Source organism: Sciurus carolinensis, chromosome 2 (assembly GCF_902686445.1).
Source record: "Sciurus carolinensis chromosome 2, mSciCar1.2, whole genome shotgun sequence".
Lineage (NCBI taxonomy): Eukaryota > Metazoa > Chordata > Mammalia > Rodentia > Sciuridae > Sciurus > Sciurus carolinensis.
Window position 1 is genome coordinate 22497115 of NC_062214.1, and position 12526 is coordinate 22509640.

At 45.4% G+C, this 12526-nt stretch overlaps 1 protein-coding gene across 2 annotated transcripts in view; it reads right to left on the reverse strand.

Moving 5' to 3' along the window:
- The window catches only part of Mmp24 (matrix metallopeptidase 24), a 39641-nt gene extending 27705 nt beyond the window's left edge, over window positions 1-11936 (reverse strand). Inside the window, exon 1 of one of the 2 annotated variants that reach the window (XM_047538180.1) lies at window positions 11618-11936. In XM_047538180.1, the coding sequence (XP_047394136.1) occupies window positions 11618-11827 (210 nt within the window). In that variant the 5' untranslated portion in view covers window positions 11828-11936. Of the gene's footprint in view, window positions 1-3657; window positions 4003-11617 lie in introns of those variants that run through there. The other variant, XM_047538182.1, reaches the window with a different exon arrangement.
- Window positions 11937-12526: the final 590 nt, after the last annotated feature.

The following is a 12526-nucleotide window of genomic DNA, read 5'->3' on the forward strand; positions in this document are numbered from 1 at the left end:
TGGTATTAGCAGAAAGGCCGGAGGTGAAGTCTGTTAAGAAGGACCAGGCAATACAGGGTTGAATTTGAACTAGAAGGAAGAAGGATAAAAGGCCCTGAGCAAAGAATTTGGGCAACCAAGATCATAATGTAGGGTGATAATGTGAGAAACAGGAATAAGGAACCAGCATTAACGCACATAAGAGTTTTAGGTTCTACTCTAGAGGTTATCTGTAGCGGACAGTGACAACTGGAACTTGACTAAGAGAGTGGCCAGGAAAGCAAGGAAACCAGGAACCATGTTCTGCAAAGACAGATGAGGGATGTTTAGGCTGGAAGAGGGAGGACTGCATGAAAAAGAACATGAATATGAAGGAGGTCTATCTGTTCTGCTGGTACAGAGAGCAAAACTCAGACCAGAATGAGAAACTGCAGGACATAGATCTTGACTGATTACAAGAAACAACTCTTTAGATGTCAGAGATGTTCTAATTATATGAACAACAATAATAGTTACAATTATTAGAGTGAGCACTGTGTACTTTGCACTGTTCTAGGCACATAAGAATGCAACAACCCCAGGAGCTAGAAATGATGATGCCCAATTTTCAGATGAGGAAACTGAGGTTTAGACAGATTAAGTGATTACCCAGAGCCACAAAACTCATCAGAGGCAGAATTGAGGCATTCCACACTGTCAGACTACTGGGCAGGAAGTCCATTCCCATCCTGGGACTTCTTATTTTCTCATTCATAAAGTGAAAAATCATATCTCAGATCACAGCAATCCCAATACCCTTGTGCTTTGGTTTCTACATCAGAGTACAACACCATCTCCTACCCAGTTATCCAAATCCAGAAGCTTCATAAGACCTATGACTCCTCACTCTCCTTAAGACCCATGACTCCTCCCTCTCCTTCACTACTCACATTCAGTGTTTTATCAAAGAACTGTTGGCTCCACCTCCTAAACATACAATCTGCTTATTTCTGTCCATTGATCCATTCAATAAATATTTCTTGAGGACCTACTATGTGCCAGTCACTGTGTGCTAGGGCTATAACAGCAAAAAAAAAAAAATGTTCCAATTACTTGCTAGGTGCATTTAGTGAAAGAATCATGTGATAATAAGTTCTATGAAGAATAAAGAGATAGTGATGGGAAGCTATTTTATAGAAGGTGGTCAAAGATGGTCTCTTTGACATTTAAGGAAGGGGAGAGGGAGTGGGCTGTGCAGCTACTAGGAAAAGAGTGTTCCAGGAAGAGGGAACAGTAACTGTAAATACCCTCCAAGGGAATTCAAGGGCATCAGAGGCTTTTCATCTCTTTTGTCAAGAGCCTTAGAGATTTGGCCCCTGACTCCCTGCAACCTCTCTTACCATTCTCCACTGAATGTCCTGTGGTCCAGTGTATTCTAGTTCTTCCAGACCCTTACATAGCTTGTTCCTTCTGGCTAGATCACTCTTCCTCTGTCTTTCTCTGAGGAAGGCTGCCTTGACCCCTTAAATCTGCATCAATAGTTCTCCCCCATCCCTTGTCTGCCCCCCATCCTTCTTCTCAAGACAGTTCTTATCACACTGTATTGTAACCACATGGGAATTACTTGTCTCCTCTTGACTGTAAATGCGTGAGGGCAGGGATCATAGCCTGTCCCCGTCCTCACTGTAACGCCAGGATCTAGCACAGGCCCTGGCAGAGCCATGAAGGAATGGACACATTATGTTCATTATCGCCAATAATTTCCTAAGGCAGGAAGTACATTATTCATTTAGAAAAGTCCTCTATTAACCTTGGCCCAATGTCCAGACCTTGCCCTCTGTGCCTCAGCTCTACTGTCATCTCTAGGTCCCTCACCTGTCCATCTCCTTGGCCAATCCTCACTTTGGCAAATGGCCCATTAGCAGCTTCAACTCCAACATTAAGTCTATTGTGTTGCTATATACTGGCATGAAGGGTGGCTCAAGAGCATCCTTTTCCCATTCATTGCTTTATTAGCTTAGTCCTTACTATTGGGTTTTGGTCTCAGTTTCTTTATCTGGTGCTCAAGTCTAAAACTGAGATTGCTATGACACTAATCTGTTTCTCAGGGTCTCAAATTCCCCCTAGTTCTCCAGAGAATGAGACAGAATTCCATGTGCATGTGGGAACTGAAGGGGGTCCTGTATGAAAAGTCAGGTCACTTGAGACCAAGATTCTACCACATATCAAAGATTGCCTAACCTTTCCAGTGGAGTTCCCTGGGGCAAATGACCTAACTTCTGTCAGCATCATGTTCCTCATCTGTTAAGCAGGATGATGAAGCAGTGTTGTTAGGATTCAGTAAAAGGAGGCACCGTGGTAGGTAAAGTAATGGCCCTTCAAAGACGTCCACATCCTAATCCCCCAGACCTGTGAATATGTTACTTTACATAGCAAAAGAAACTTTACAAATGTGATTAAGATCTTTAGATGGGGAGATTATCCCGGATTATCCAGGTAGGTCTAATGGAATCACATGTCTTTACAAGAGGGAGGCAGAGGGTCAGAGTAAGAGAAGGAGAAGTGATAACAGGAGGAGAGATTGGAGCTTTGCCACTGATGGAAGAGGGTCCCAAGCCAAAGAATGTAGATGACCTCTAGAAACCAGAAGAGGCAAGGAAAGGATTCTCCTGTGAGCCTCCAGAAGCAACACAGTCCTGCTAACACCTTGCTTTTCGTCCTTTAACAATCATTTGAATTTATGGTCTTTAGAAATGTAAAATAAATTTGTATTGCTTTTGTTGTCCATAGTATTGGGGATGGCCTTGTGTATGCTAGGCAAATGCTCTACATTTAGCTACCTCCCTAACTGTGGGGTTTTGTTGTTGTTATTTTGTTTTGTTGTTTTAAGACACCAAATTTGGGGGCTGGGGTTGTGGCCCAGTGGTAGTGCGCTTGCCTAGCATGTGTGAGGCACTGGGTTCCATCCTCAGCACCACATACAAATAAATAAAATAAAGGTATGTGTTCACCTACAAAAAATATTTTTTAAAAAGATACTAAATTTGAGGTATTTGTACAATAGGAAACTAAACAGGCACATAAAACATTTAGCTGATTCTGGCACATAGAAATGTTCTTGTTCCTACAGTCCTCACAATAGACTATCACCTTTGATTATTGCTTCTAAACCAAATCACTGGTCTCTTTGGGACTCCTTAGAAATTGGCACGTTACTGGGTTCTTCCAACTGCCGTCTCACTAAAACCCTGCTTTCTCCTCTACCCCTCCAACCAAGGTCCCAGGTTTGCTACTGAGCCCAACCTGAGTTATGATTACTTTCAAAAATTTCATCTTGAAGGCATAATCATTCAGGGATCTAGGAAATGCACTGGTCAATAATACTTAGAGATCATGTAATTTAACATGCTTATTTTGCAGAAGAGAAAAATAAAGCTCAGGAAGGGGAAATGACTTGTTCAAAATTGCAGAAAAAGTTTGCAGGGGAGCCAGAAATGGAGCCCAGCATCCCTGCCTCCCAGAGAGGGCTCTTTCTGTCATGCTACACCTCCTGCACTAGCTCTGGTTTGCTTCCAAATGCTATTTCTCTCTCTCTCTCTCTCTCTCTCTCTCTTTTTCTTCTTCTTCTTCACTTCCAGCCAGTCTAAAAAGGGCCCTCAGGATCGCCCACAATGCCCAGCTTAGCTTCTTGACAAATACCTTAATGGCGCAGCATTGCCTGTTGGCTGCCATCGGCTCTTGAGTGGGTGGTAAGTGCACTAGCGGGAATTCCCTGGCGCTCCACACGATGTCCTTGGCCCACTACCAGGAGGCCACCACAAGCCAGACAATCACTATGCCTGGGGAGGTGGTGCATTTGGGGTTTTGGGTCAGCAATGGGATGTCCGAGCTTTCCAATTCTGGGGAGGCCTCTGCCCAAGGCCAGGAGTGTGGCTGTGCTCTCATTCACTCTGAGAAATCTTCCTTCTAAAAGTCTTCCTTGCCTTTTCCAATACCCTCCTGTCCCTTGGGCTTGACTTAGTGATGAATTAAGAAATGGGAAGAAGAAAGACAAAGACCAGCAATCAGGCCTCAGTCCCTCCCCATCCCCACCGCAGCTCCAATACAGGGATTGAACCCAAGGGTGCTCCAGCACTGAGCTACATCCCCAGTCCTATTTTTTATTTTGTGATGGGGTCTTCATTAGTTGCCCAAGCTGGTCTCCAACTTGGGATCCTTTTGTTTCAGTCTTCTGAATCACTGTGATTACAGGCTGGGACCACTGTACCCAATTAGGGCTGTTTCCTTTTTTTTTTTTTTTTTTTTTTTTTGGTGGTGCTGGGGATCGAACCCAGGACCTCATGCTTGCAAGGCAAGCATTCTACCGACTGAACTATCTCCCCAGCCCAGGCCTCAGTTTCTTAACTGTAATAAGAAAGCTGACTAGATAACCTCTAATTAATTACTTAAATTATTTTAGTTAGGTGATTGAGTATGAAGATGATCTTCTAATTCCTCACTGGTAGTTGCAAAATCTAGTTCATTAGCACACCCTCAAACAAGCTTCAAGTCCTTTTTGCCCACCCCAAGTTCCCCATATTTGGTCTGTAACATCTACTGTGTTGCCTGAACACGTCCTTTGCGTTGTACTTCTGTGCATTTATTCCTCTCTCTCTGTAGGATACCTTTCTCATGTGTATTCTGGCCTAATCCTGAAGAACTATTAGATACCTTCAAATGTACTTCAAATGCCGCTTCATGGGTGGGACTCTCTGTCCCAGGTTAAATGAACTTTGTGCTTCCAGTGGCATTCTCACATGCCTCCTTTATGGCACATTTCATATTACATTGTAAATAAAGCTTTATATGCCCATCTTCTCCATTGAATTCTTCCTCTTGGAGCTGACAGCTTCGTGGGGAGGATGGGTATGAAAATATTAAGCATTTCATTGCAACTGTGATAAGTGGAATGAAAGAAAAGGACAAGTTTCTATGAAGGTATGACAGGAGATATAGGATGTGATCTCAGGGGTGGCCTCCCTGAGCATGTGACATCTCAGCAGAGACCTGTGAATGAATAGAAGAGGCTAAGTGAAAGTCAAAGAATGAGCATTTTTAGGAAAGATTATCTTGTTGAATTCCTGAAAAGGAAGGAGCCTGCATATTATAAAAAGAGAAATAAGGCCAGGGTGATTAGAGTCTAGTGACCAGTGGGGAGAGTGGGTGGAATAAAAGGAAGTCAGAGAGTGGGAAGGACTGTCCTGGGGTGACTCATAGGCCGTATGTAATAACCTAGTGAGTGCTAGCTTCAAGGGCATCTGTAACACTGTTCTTTCTACTTTAATGTGCATTTGAATTCCATAAAAATTACTAGACTACTACTATAGCTGGTACTTTAGCCTTTGTCCTAAAAACTCATTTTAAGCAAGATAAGGGTGAGGGTAACATCAGATTTTGGTGTGTTTTAAATTTTTGTTATGGTTGAAGATTTCAAGCATTCAGAAAGACATAAAAATGATAAAACAAACACCAGATAATCAACAGCCAGCTTTGTCAGATATTAGTTTTTATGATATTGGCTTTCAATATAGCCAACCCCTGTGTAGACTTGTTTTTAAAAGGTCCTTCTGGTTCCTGCATAAAGAGGGATTAGAGGTGTGCAAGAGAGCTGATCAGGTGGGAAGTTCCTGAAGTCCACATGACAGATGACATAAGTTTAGTCTAAGAGGGAGACAGTGGATGTGGAGAGAAATGAACACAGTAAAGATCCACTCAGAAGCTAGAATTGCTGGGGCTTGGCGATGGCTGTGAGGCACGGGAGGAGAGAAGGAGGTGGAAGACAATTCCTGTTTTGGGGGTGCCTAAATGTGGCACCGAATTGAATATTTAAATTATTGCTTACAAAAGTTTAATAATGTCTTGCTTTTCTCTACTTACTTTGTTATAACAACATGTACAATCTTTGGTAAAATGTTTAATACACACACACACACACACACACACACAGATATACACATACGTATATTTACATATACAGATGATTCACTATTATCCTCTATATCCCTAAAGCCTAAATCAAAATTACCTTTTTTTTTTCTTGGTTTTTTGTTTTGGTAGTGCTGGGGATTGAACTAAGGTCTCACACCTGCCCAGCAAGCACTCTACCACTATGCTACATCCCCAACACCTTTTTTATTTATTTTTTAACAGGGATCACCAAGTTGCTGAGGCTGGCCTCAAATTTGTGATCCTCCTGCCTCAGGCTTATGAGTAGCTGGGATTGCAGAAGTACACCACTACACCTGGCTCAAAGTTGCCTTTTAAAGCAAAAGCATGCTGTAGTGATGAAGTAGAACTAGTGAAAAACTTGAATGAATATATCTTGAAGCCCAAAGAAACCAAATGATTGATTCCAAAACCTTTCAGCAAGGACTGGGGATGTAGCTCAGTGGTAGAGTACTTGCCTAGCATGCATGATGCCCTGGGTTGATCCCCAACACCACAAAATAAGAAAAACTTCTCAAGGAGGAGAGTCAGAGGCATAATTCACACCTTCATCCACATACCATTCCCTAAAATGGGTACTCAGGCCTCAGTTGTGCTAAGAGAGCCTAAAACACATAGAGCAGGAGTGAGTCTAGCACCCCCCCCCCCACACACACACACAACATGGTTCTGAGCAGGTCACTTCTCTGCTCAGAAACCTTTAATGACTCTCCTCAGCCTTTGGACAAAAGCCAATTTTACAATCTGCTTTCAGTCTCCCTTTCCAGCCTCTTCTCCTACACACTCTTACTGGAAACAGCAAGCAAGTCGATGCTCCAGGCACATCCAGTTATCCACTGTTTCCTAAACATGCCATGAGCTTGTGTGAGCCCTGGTTTATGTTTTCCCTTTTGTTTGGACTACTTGCTCACCATTCTCCATCTTTCTCCTCCCTCAATGGTTCATCTCAGATGCCACTTCCTTCCTGAAGAATTCTGACTAACCCAACCTCAGCTGGAGAATCTCACCCCTCCCTTTTTCCCTTCACCTTATTTATACCACTAGCATGCATACATTTATTCTTCAAAAAAGCTTACTGACTCTTGGGTGCCAAGCACTATTCAGAGAAGTTGGTAGGGGATACAAACAATAAAATTAATTTAAAAATACTTATCTCACATCTTGAAGGTGTCAGGCATAGAGGAGACAATGGATACAGACTATTCCACCTTTTTAGAGTTCAAATGATACCATATTATAAGGCTAAGCATTTCCTAAGATTAGTCTCTGTGTACAATTATACTTCTTTCAAGAACTGGAAAAGAGGAAAAGACTGGCCAAAAGGCCATGCCAAGAATCCAGGACTGGACAGTTTGGTATAAAGTAGTGAGCCCACAGACAGAAAGTAGAGCTTCTGTCTCCACTTTACTGCTTATTAGTCACATGTGGGTCCCTGGACAAGCTGATGGGAAAGGCACATCATCTCTCCATCTCTGTTTACTCACCTATATGATAAGGACAGATTATTGTCACAAACCCACACACACAAGCATCTGGGAAGTGCAGAGCACTTTATAGACACAAGGGGCTATTAAAGTAATGGGAAAACCCATAGTAAGAAAAAATGAATTAAAAGCTCAGCAGACTAGATTTAGCTTATGTAAAATGAACTTCCAAACAAAATTTTTTTCACAGATATAATGGGGGCTGTGATCACACTAAAAGTATTTTTGGGCTTGGGAATATGCTAGTGCTTCTTAGTAGGCCTACTGCACCCCCTAATTAGACTTTACCTCCTTGGCTACAGGTGCAAACCAAAGAATATTCTCCATTTTCCCAGAGCAAATAATTCAAAACCACTCTCAATGACTGGACTCCATTATGCCCTGGGTCTTGGAGCCTCACTCTGCTACTCATGTGGCCAGGATTCTTTCTGCCTATTCTGACCCTCCTTAGTATCCAACTGGAACCTAGGAAAGCCAAACAAACACACACACAAGCAACAACAAAATTAGAGGGGCATTCTTCCCAGCTAATAATAAGAAAAGGGATGATTTAAATATATCAAAGACAGGAAACCAATTGAGAGAATTGGTTGGACCCCACAATGTATAAAATACAAAAGAAACACGTGAGAAAACACACTGAATTGCATTTTTTTTTTGTCTTGGTAATGAAAGATTCAAGTTATGAAATCAACAAAGACAGTGAAAATTTCTTTTAGTTTAGAAGTCAGGAGACCAGGGAAAAGTTCAGGTTCCAATCACTTACTATCAAGGTTTGTGCCCTTAGGTGCCTCATTTAAGGCAATTCAAGAAGTATCTATTAAATGGTACTATGTGCTCACTTGGTGATCTCTAAGGTAATGGCTACTTCTCAAATCCTCTCTATTGCATCTCACTATCATTAGATGACATCCCATCTAAAGAGTTATGAAAGAGCTCAAGGGTGAAACTGTGGAATTACTGCCTGAAAGAATAACCTCTATTTCCACCAAAGGAAGGTCAAGAAACAAGTCTCATCCTAGGAATGGTTTTAGAAGGGACCTCGAGACCTGCATGCCCATGAATACATATTCCAGATCCATGAAACTTGTGGACATAAAGACTACAGAGTAGGATCACTGAATGTTCACTAAATGGTTAGTGGGGAGCCTTGAGTGTTGGGGATTTTATTAGATATAGCAACAAAAAGTGTTTTTTGTTGGGAAATGCCTTGCCTAAAAACCATAACTCCTCCTTCCCAAATAATGTTTAAGTATTTAAAAAAATCAAACAGCAGGATGACTGGGGCTGCCTCAAAGAGTACCCCGAGAAGAAATAAAGAAATGATGCCTAGAGAAGTGAGGGAGATTTTCCTGAAAAGGCAGGGCATGAGCTGGGACTTTTAAGGTTTGTTGGGTGGGAGTGCCGAGTGAACAACACATGACCATGTCCAGAGAAACGTGGGTAGCTCCTCGTAGGATAAAGAAGAGACAAGCTTACATGGAGTAAGGATGCATATCAATATGCAGTGGGAAAGATAGCCTGCTAATGGGGAGATAGGGTGGAGTCAGACTCCAGGGGCCTTAAAGACAGAGTAAGCAACTTTATCTGCTGGCTGAAAAGCAACAATATTTCTATAAGTTTTCAATTATGTGACTTGCTAGTCTTCAAGGAAGGGATAATTAGGCACAAATTGTTGAAAGAAGCAGTGGATACAATGTGTGTCTTTCAGAAAGTTTTGGACAATATATTAGACATTTTAAATGGAATGGGATGAAAAGAAGGGTAGTGTTTTCATCAATGGCTTGAGAACTCAGATATAGGAAAAAACAAATGGAAATAAATGGCCACTTCTCTAAGTGGAAGCGTGCAGGTGGTCCGAGAGACCATCCTGGGACCTGCCTGATTTAAATTATTTATAAGTGATCCAGAAGAAGTAGAGCCAAGTGAAAATTTCAGGACTGCAGATCATATTAAGCCCTTTCAGGTAGGGAAATGCTATGTCAAAGGAAAGGGGAGGGAGGAAAGAGAGTGAGTGGGCTGCAAAATGGCAACTGAACATCAATGTGGGGAAATGTAAGGCAATGCACTCTGATAAAAATAATCCACATACACGGTGTCATGTTCCAGGCTATCAGCTTTGACCCAGGAAAGGGATCAGGGAGCTATCACACAATGTCTCCTAAAGGCAGTGGCCTAATATGTTAAGGTCAGGGCAGTGCAGAGATGGGCAGGACAAACCTAGAAACCAAAAAAGAAATTGTCCTTTCTGTAGGCAAAACAATAGGGTCCCACTATGGTCAGATTGAAAATTAGGGCCCCAAAATATCCAAGAAGGATACTAAAATGACCCAGAGGATGAAGGTGTCTATTCTGGGGGGGTGGTCTGTTATAATGGGGAAACTTAAGTTTGAAAATGAGAAGGCTAAGAAAGGTGGAATAATCAAAGCTTGTAAAATTGGTAAGGATAAGTACTAAGTAAACATAACCTTCTCTCCAAATCCTGACATATTTAAATGAATTGCCTCCTCCTAATGCTTGAAATACCATGAGAATAAAAAGGTTTCTGAGTTGAGATCAACCAACCCCATCTCTTTGTGTGAGAGATGGTAGAATTCAAGCCTAGAGAGGGCAGGGAAATGGCTCAAGGTCACAGAAATCACCAGGGGCCAAGGTCAGATTAGAGTGGAGGCCTCCTAAATCCTGGGTCAATGTCTTTCTCTTCACCCTGTGTGTTCAGGAAGTACAAGGGAGCCTTACTTTTTCTATGTTAACTCATTTTTGATGTATGATAAAGCTAAATACACAAACAAGCTAGGGAAACTTTTCACTAAAACTCACCCAAGAATTATAAGATCTTTGGAAGCTGACTATCAACTGGGGCTAAAGATTCTTCTATGTTTTTTTTTTTTTTTTTTTTTTTTTTTTTTTTTTTTTTTTTTTAGAATCTGAAGAAATCTAGGGATGCTCTCCTAGAATACTCGCACATAGAAACACAAATTTGCACAGAATTTCAGGGAATATATGCTTTTGGGTTCCATGCCCAATTTATTGCTGTTTCAGCAGATTCTTCTGAACAAGCAGACTGCCTGCTTCAACACTCTCTCTCTCTCTCTCTCTCTCTCTCTCTCTCTCTCTCTCTCTCTCTCTCTCTCTCTCTCGGGATAATTCAGACAATCACTGATTTCCCCCAGCAAAATTCCAATGCCTCAACCTTGTCTGTTAGGATTGCAGACCTCCAGGTTGGAAGAGATCAAAGAAATAACAGTTCAACTGTCCCCCCTGCCCATGTGATGCAGAATAATGTCATGGTTAAATATAAGAAGACCAGAGTCAGCCAACTCCATCACTCACTAGCTGTGTGACCTTGGGCAAATTACTTAAGCTCTCTGAGTCTATATTCTCAGCTGTAAAATGGGGATAATAATTGCAACTATCTCATAGAGTAGTTTGAGGGCTAAATGAGCTAATAAATATAAAACGGCACCAGTCTTGGCCCATAATGAGTGTTGAGTACATGCTAGCTGGCATTAATATTGTTATTATTATGCATGTATCCATGCAGGTATTATGCATGCATCCATCCAATCCCTCTCGGAGCTGCTGCTTGCACATGTCAGTGATGAGCAGCTCACCGCCTCCTAAGCTGGCTGAGCAGCTCCAATTGTTAAAAACTTCTTCCCATATTGAGCCGAAATTTGCCTTCTTGCAACCCCACCCCCACCCCTATTGGCCTCAGTTCTGTCCTGTGTGGCCACGCAGAGCAAGTCTATCCTGCCTGCACCTGACAGCCCTTCAAATATAAAGACAGTGATCGAGTCCTTCTTCCGCCCTCCCCCCTCCCCCTTCTCCAGCTTGAACATCCTCGGTTTCTTCTCCCAACCCACAACAGACTGGCTGCGCTTACTATTTACTCCGAGGCGTTGTACGGCTTCCCTCACACATAGTCATGCAGGCCACACACCCCACCGCCACCAAAACAATTTCGACCCTCCCGCTCCGCCCCCGCCCGCTGCCCCTGTCCACGGTGCTGAACAACTCCCAGCCCGGGCGGCCCTCGGCGCGGCCCTCCCCAGCTCCCTCCTGGGCCGCGGGCCCGGACCCCAGGCGCTGACCCCGGCGGCCGGCGCGGCCCAGGCCCGGCCGGGCGACGCCCCCTGCCCTGCCCGAAGGCCCCGAGCCCGCGCCCCGGCCCGGCGCGCCAGCCCCACCTGCCCGGCGAAGGGCGCCTCCGCCTTGGCCGCCCGCGCCGCCGCCACCGCCGCCCGGTCCCTGGCCCCCGCCGCCGCCCGCGCGGCACCCGGGAGGCAGCAGAGCGCGGGCAGCAGCAGCAGCAGCCGCCCAGACGCCCGCCAGCAGCTCCAGCGCGGGGCCTGGCCGGGCGGCGGCGGCGGCCCCGGCGCGCCCCGGCTCCTCGGCATCCCGGCGGCGGGGCCCGGCCGCCCGGCTGCGATGGCGGCGGCGGCGGCGGCTCCGGCCGGGTCCTCCCGCTGCAGCCGCTGCGGAGCCGCCGAGTCACGGCGCCGCGGACACGCGCCCGGCCCGCCTGCCTTCGCCGCCGCCGCCGCCGCCGCCTCGGCCGCCAGCGCGCCCCCGCCTCCGCGCGCCCCGCCCCGGCGGGGGGCGGCCGGGGGCGCGGGGGCAGCACCCGAGCCGGACCTGCCCGGAAGATGCTCGGGGCAGCCCTGGGGCAGGGACCGAGCAGCGGCTCTGTGGGGGAGGTCGCCGAGGCTACCCGAACAGCTCTAGGGCCAGGGTCCAAAGCGGGGAACTGGAGGAGGGGGCCTGGGGGGCAGCCCCAGGGAGGGCGGAGAGGCTAAATAAATAATCCTGGAGACAGAACCACGGAATGGCCTGGGGAGGACAGCCGGGGTTGGGGGCTTGAGCCCGAGGCTACTCCTGAGGGAGAGAGTCTGGGGGTCGGCCCTGGAGAAGAGGGGCGTCTGAGAGACAGCTTGGGGGAGGGGACTGAGGAGAGGCCCTGGGTAATGGCTGGGTGGGAGGAGAACGAGCTAAAAAATAGCCCTGGGTCTGACAGGTGGCACTGGCGAAGGGGATCTCAGGGGCTGCCGTAGGAGTGGTGGGTGATAAGCTAAGAGAACTGAGCAGCGTTTAATGGG